Raw genomic sequence first — 6370 nt, forward strand, 5'->3', positions numbered from 1 at the left:
TACACTTATTTGCATGTGTCGAAGGATCCATCCATTGGAGGTGATCAAAGTAGAGACGCGTATTGGGGGCGAATGACAGAACACTTTAATGCTCACAACAAGAGTGGAATTTACCACTCCGAGAGATCACTCCAGTCCCGATGGTCGACAATCAACTCGGATTGTCAAAAGTGGGCGGCTGCGCAAAAGTCGGTGGACAAGATTAACCCAAGTGGCACAAATGAGGATGATCGAGTAAGTGGCATCTCATATATGTTCATCATACTTGTTTTTGGTGACCGAAGTGCTAACTTGTTTTGTTTTTCTTGTAGTACAACATTGCACAAAACTTGTTCAAACAAGAGACAATGACAACCAAGAAGGGGAAGATCAAGAAAGGCAGGATCTTTACCTTGCCTCATTGCTATGAAGTGTTAAAGGATGATGAGAAATGGAAGAAGCGTGATGGTTTGGAGGATTTGCATTTGAGCAACAAACGGAAGCGAGCAATTGAGATGAATGATGATGAGGAGGATGATGATCCATCAAGTGATGACGGCAAGAGAAGCCCCACACCCAACTCGGTTTCATACTCGAAGCCAAAACGACCGGATGGGTGCAAGAAAGACAAAACCGAAAAGAAGAAGAAGAAAGGAGATGATGAGCTCAAAAATGCTATGGAAGCTATTGTGAAGGCAAGGGTCGAAGCGAATGAGGTGAGGAAAATGGAAAGGAACCAAGATGCCGTGGCCGAGGAGAGGAGGTTGGCGGCCGAGGAGAGAAGGGTGGTGGCCGAGGAGAGAAAGGTGACTTTGGAGGAGAGGAAAGTGAGCAACGAGGAGCGAGCTAAGTTGTTGGAATGGGAGAAGCACTTGTTCTTCATGGACACATCTAACCTCAATGCGGCGCAAAAGGAGTATGTCAATCTTGCCCAACAAGAAGTCTTGATCCGAAAAAGAGCCTTGGTTCGTGCAATGGGTGGCGATGGCCTCGGTGCCATGGGAGGCATGGGTGGCTTCGGCGCCATGGGAGGCGGTGGCCTCGGCGCCATGGGAGGCATTGGTGGCTTTGGAGGCATGGGAGGCATGGGTTCACCTCCGGCCGCCATGGGAGGCATGGGTGGCTTTGGAGCACCCTCCGACGCTATGGCCGCCATGGGAGGCATGAGTTTTGCTTCTCTCATGGGAGGCATGGGTGCACCTTCGGCCGCCATGGGTGCACCTTCGGCCGCCATGGCTGCTCACACACATTCCCATGAAGATGCCGTTGAAGATCTTGCCAACACCATCGGAGCTTCACATGATGCGGTGCGTGATGAGGATAGGGAGGAAGGTTCATCTTCGGAGGCGGAAGAGTCGTCTTCGGAAGATGAGGACGAAGACGAAGAAGAGGAAGATGAAGATGAAGCTTGATGTGTCTTTCATGTCCATGTCTTGAACTTTTAGTTTGCATTTGAACTTGGTTGGATGAACTTGTGGGCATGATTTTGATGAACTTGTGGGCATGAACTTTTATTCATCAACTTGTTTGTGTCAAAATTTACATGTTCATTTTTGTTCAAAATATCCATATATGCAAAATGCCCGGCGAGTCGCGCGCGCTGTATTTTTGCGCTCTGCTGGAACGGTGCGCGCGCTGCATTATGCGCGGCTGCTGGAGCCAGCGCAGGTGGGCGCGCAAAACCAGCCGCAGCGCACGCGCTAAAAGGTTTTGTGCGCGCGGCGCTATAGCGCGGCTGTTGGAGATGCTCTTAGAATCGCGTAATCTGCATTCTACCCCTGAGAGCCCCCGAGAAACCGAAAGAGGGCTTGCGCGCAAAACATCCTGTCGCTAGATCTCGACCGCAGGAGCAGGATCGATGGAGAGGGCGTCTTCCTCCTCGACCGCGGCCCCTTGGCCGAGCGATTCGGGGTGGACGACGACGGGACGCTGCCCCCTCTGCGGCTGGGAGGAGAGCGGGGTCACCGTCGCCCTCATCTTCGAGCACGCGTCGCGCTGCCGGGAGAGGCGATTCGAGATGCTGCAGCGCCAGGCGGAGGAGCGGATTGCCGGTGAGCAAGCAAAGAAAGGTCGCCGCCATGCGCATATCAAGCTTCGGAAGAACTAGTGGTGAGTCCCCCCATCCCCCCAATCCACCGCTTTCTTCCTCTTTCTTTCTTTCTTTCTTTATTTCTTTCTTTGGGGGTCTCAACTAGGGTTCCTGCTCGAGCGAAATCCCCACTTCTTGTAACTTCGATCCCGCAATTCTCTCTCCTAACATTTTCTTTCCATGATTCTTATGCAGTGCTGGCGCGTCAACGAGGAGGATCGACCCAACACCGGAGTGGAAGAGTTCCAGAGGACCGATTGCATGAGTAGTTTAGGTTTTATATTAGCCCTGTCCCGTAGGACTTTGCTGAACTCACGTAGAGTTTTAGCAAAATTGGCTTAGGAAGCTATATACTAGAACAAAAAATGCAGATTTTACTGCACATATGCCACTATACTGTAATCATTGATGCCCATAAAAGATGGCATTTTCTGTTAGATGTTCCTTTAGTTTCCTTTTCTTCCATCCGGTGCTTATTTCTGCAATAGGGGAACCTCTCTGCGTTCTTTTTGCGAATGGAATTGAGCTAGTAAATGTTGGGTCTTTTCAGACTTCATCTTTGTTTCTTTTTTGGATTTATTGTGAGTGATTGACTCAAGGGTTTGACAGAGGTATTTTCCGCTCTCTGAGGATCTCTTCCACCGCAATGGCAGCGGCAGGGATGACAGGCAGTACAGGAGGGAGAACCTGCAGTACAGGCCTAAGAGTAAGCCATCCTCTGTGTCTGCTTCTGGTGTTGATCAGAAGTCTGAAGGGAAGGTGGAGCCTGCTGCTGAGGAAAAGCAGGTGGAAGCCCCTGCTCAGAATGTTGTTGAAGCCGTCCCTGCCTCTGAATCTGAAAAGTCTACAGGGTATCTTCCACCGAGCCTTGACCTTTTATTTTCTGTTGGTTATTGTACAAGTTTTCCTTGCTTTGTTGTGAAACGTAACCATTATCCTTCAAGTTAACCTCATTGATGTTGGAAACTGATGCAAGGATGTGCAAAAAGATGATTCTAAGAAGAGGGAGAGGGTGCCGAAAAGAAGCCAGAGGGAGAAGGTGCCGATAATGAGGGAGCCTAGAAGAAGGATAAGACCAATAAGACCAAGTGTCTCAGTGGCTCTGTCAAGAGGGAGCTGAAGAAGCAAAAGCCTAGGAAGGAAGACTCTGATGGGGATCCTCCTAATGAGACTGCTCAGGAAGAGCAGGAGGCTCCCATTGAACAAGAGAAAATTGTACTTTTCTACACTTGCGGATACTTGCCTCACGTACAGACCCTTTGCTCTGTTTTTCAAGCTTTTTAGTGATGTGCTAATTTGGAGCAGGTGATTGCCCTTGAAGAATATGAGAAGATGCAAGAAAGGAAGAAGTCCCAAGAGGCCTCTAAACCTGAGGAGAGGAGGGCTGCTGCTGTAGATTTTGAGGGTCTCCAACTCTTAGAGAAGAAGAAGATTGAGGATGATGCTAAATTGAAGGCGGAAAATGTTCGCAAGGCAAAGGAGGCTGCTGTAAAGGAAGCCAAGCCTCGCAAGGTAGTGAAATTAACTCATCTTTTCTTTTTACAACTTTTTAGTCTTCCAACAATATGCATTTTGAATTTTGATGCTAAGATATGAAAGGGGCATGTTTTACCTTACTGAACCATCTTCTCAAATCTAGGCATGTCCTTAGAATGTACGATCACTACTTCAGTGCTGTTTAATTTGTATTGCGCTTGTTAGTGACAGTGTGATCCTTACTGCTGCTTTTTGCTGCAGGCTATCAGCATCCAGGAGTACCTGAAGCCAGAGGATGGTTCAGAGTACGTGCCTCCTACCCCCACCGAGGCGCCCTCAAAATGGCGGCTACAGGGGAGGCCGTGGCAACGGTGCTTACAATGGCTGTAGCAGCCGTGACGGCGGCTCTGAGTGCCGGGTCTACAACGCTGGTCGCGGCCATAACTCCATCGTGTTCCACAACGCCGCGGAGGGTTGAGGGTTACAATGGCGAGCACCGGCAAGGCGGCTACCACTTACCAGCAAGGTGGGTACAATAGCGGTAGGGGCAGCGGCAGGTACCAGGAGCGCCAGGATGGGTACAATGGTGAGCGCTGGGATCAGCAGGGTGGGTACTACCAGGAGCACAGGGATGCCTGCAATGGCGACCGCCGGGAGCAAGGCAGGTACAATGGTGGTGGCCGGGGCAATGGTGGTTACCAGGAGCGCAGGGATGCCTACAATGGCAACCGCCAGGAGCAAGGCCGGTACAATGGTGGCCGGGGCAACGGTTACCAGCAGCACCAGGATGGCTACAATGGTTACCGGGGTGGGTACTACAACAGTGGGCGGGGCAATGGCGGATACCACCAGGGTGGCAACTACCGGCAGAGGCAAGCTCCCAAGCCAAAGGAGGAGGATAAAGTGGTGATCACAGAGGCCGACTTCCCAGCTCTAGGTGGCGCATCTCAGGCGCAGTCCCAGGCCTAGATAGGTCTTTTTTTTCTTCTTATTATTAAGAGGGAGAGGAGAGTTTAGAGGAAAGAAGAGGAGACAGTTTTGTAACAGAGCTACTACGTGGTATCATGTGTTGCCCTGGGTTTATTATAAGCTTTGGTGTTAGTTTACTTGTCAATTGTTTTGTTTCTGATGAAGTGTGGGCTGTGATATGGTTTTGTTGTCATTGAAATTGCAATAGGAAGCAGAAGATTTTTGGCAAAATCAAGCACTTTATCATCATGCCCTCTGAAGGAAAAAATGTTTTCAGGATCAGGTTCTGCATGACAGGTACACTTAAGCTAGAACTAGAAGTTACTCTTTATGCATGTGTGATTTGATAATTATTCATGACACACCAAAGGATGTTCTTTAGTCTAAACCCTGCAATTTTTTGTTCATGACATTTTTTGGCACTACTGCAGTACTATTATCCTTTCCATCGCATCCACTATGTTCAGTTACAAATACTTAGCAAGTGCTAACATGTGAAAACTCTGAGCCAAAGAACAATGTCGTAAAGACATTTAGTCCCTATAGGCTAAATTTTATCATTGCATTCTCTAATTCACATAACATAGTAGGTAAGCTGCACTACATGAATTAAGACAGCAGAAAAGATGTTCACAAACCATCCATGACATTCTCTAATTCTGTAATGTTCTTCTGTACGCAAGTTCTCAGTACATTGTTACTAGTTTGTAACACTCACATATATTATATCTCCCTGATGCCATTTCACGGCCGTGCATAAACTTGGTTGTTATAAACATTGACATCTTCTACATAGTCAGTTGCTCGTGCACTTCTGCAGGCTGTTTAAACTGCTCAATTTTTTTGCTGGGTGCACGACAAGTACACTTCCAGACTTAAGCTGGAAGTTATTTCTGATTTACATGCTAGTAGTTTGACAAATTATCCATGGCATGCCAAAGATGCTCATTAGTCTGAACTCTGCTGTTTTTGCTATCACTGTTTTGTGGAACACAGGCAACCTGATCCAATTCTCACTTGTAAAGCTAATTTTGATGGATACGCACTGCAGAGATACTAAGAACAATATGGTAGGAGCTAGGGTTCTACCGGGTCTTGGCCGGAGATTGTAGGGGAAGGAGGGAGGTGGACGAGCTCGTGACCGCGGCGGCCGGCGTGTGGGCGCCGTCTCGTGCGGAGGGGAAGGCGGCGGCGATGGGAGAAGCGGCGGCTAGGTTAGGGTTCCGGCTCCTCTAGGAGTCGGGTAATAGATTATGTCTTATTGCTTAATTCCAAACGGAAGTCTTACAACTGTTTTTATAACCTCACTGCTAAAAATAAAATAACTTGGGCTAAGCCCCTCCTCCGGCTATAAGTGATGCCGGTCATAACATCTCTCCCCGCCTGTGCAAACAGCTCGTCCTCGAGCTGGAAGTCTGGATAGTGATGGCGGAACTCGTCACGTTGCTCCCAAGTTGCGTCCTCCTCCGGCAGGCCTTCCCACTGGATCAACAAGTACCACACCCTGCGACGCAGCTGGACCTGCAACACCTTCGCCGGTCTGAAAAGGAAACGGCCGTCGGAAGTCGGAGGAAGTGCCGGCGTGGCCGCCGGCGGATCCCCACGGAAGGGCTTCAACAACCCCACATGAAAGACGTCGTGGATGCGAGCACCGGCCGGAAGCTGAAGGCGGTAGGCCACCTTGCCGATGCGCTCCAGCACGGCAAATGGCCCAGCGTAGCGAGGACCCAGCTTACGCTTCGCACGCGGGTCAAGGGACTGCGTAGGGTGGTGAAGAAGACGCAGCCACACCCAATCGCCCACCGCGAACCCCGCCTCGCGGTGGTGGCCGTCGTAGTAGTGCTTGGCCAACTGCTG

At 49.7% G+C, this 6370-nt stretch overlaps 1 protein-coding gene across 2 annotated transcripts; it reads left to right on the forward strand.

Moving 5' to 3' along the window:
* The first annotated feature begins 1783 nt into the window (after window positions 1-1783).
* On the forward strand, window positions 1784-4658 carry LOC123065652 (TATA-binding protein-associated factor 2N-like). Of its 2 annotated transcripts, XR_006431100.1 has the most exons (5): window positions 1784-2088; window positions 2264-2919; window positions 3045-3283; window positions 3374-3580; window positions 3806-4658. XR_006431100.1 is itself a non-coding variant. In XM_044488893.1 (3 exons), the coding sequence occupies exon 3, from the start codon at window positions 4031-4033 to the stop codon at window positions 4511-4513; it is 483 nt and encodes a 160-aa protein (XP_044344828.1). In that variant the 5' UTR covers window positions 2931-3283; window positions 3374-3580; window positions 3806-4030; the 3' UTR covers window positions 4514-4658. The 2 variants fall into 2 exon arrangements, 1 of the variants encoding a protein (XP_044344828.1); XM_044488893.1 differs by lacking the exons at window positions 1784-2088; window positions 2264-2919 and having other exon boundaries at window positions 2931-3283.
* Window positions 4659-6370: the final 1712 nt, after the last annotated feature.

The sequence above is a fragment of the Triticum aestivum genome, chromosome 3B, assembly GCF_018294505.1.
Source record: "Triticum aestivum cultivar Chinese Spring chromosome 3B, IWGSC CS RefSeq v2.1, whole genome shotgun sequence".
Taxonomy (NCBI): Eukaryota; Viridiplantae; Streptophyta; class Magnoliopsida; order Poales; family Poaceae; genus Triticum; species Triticum aestivum.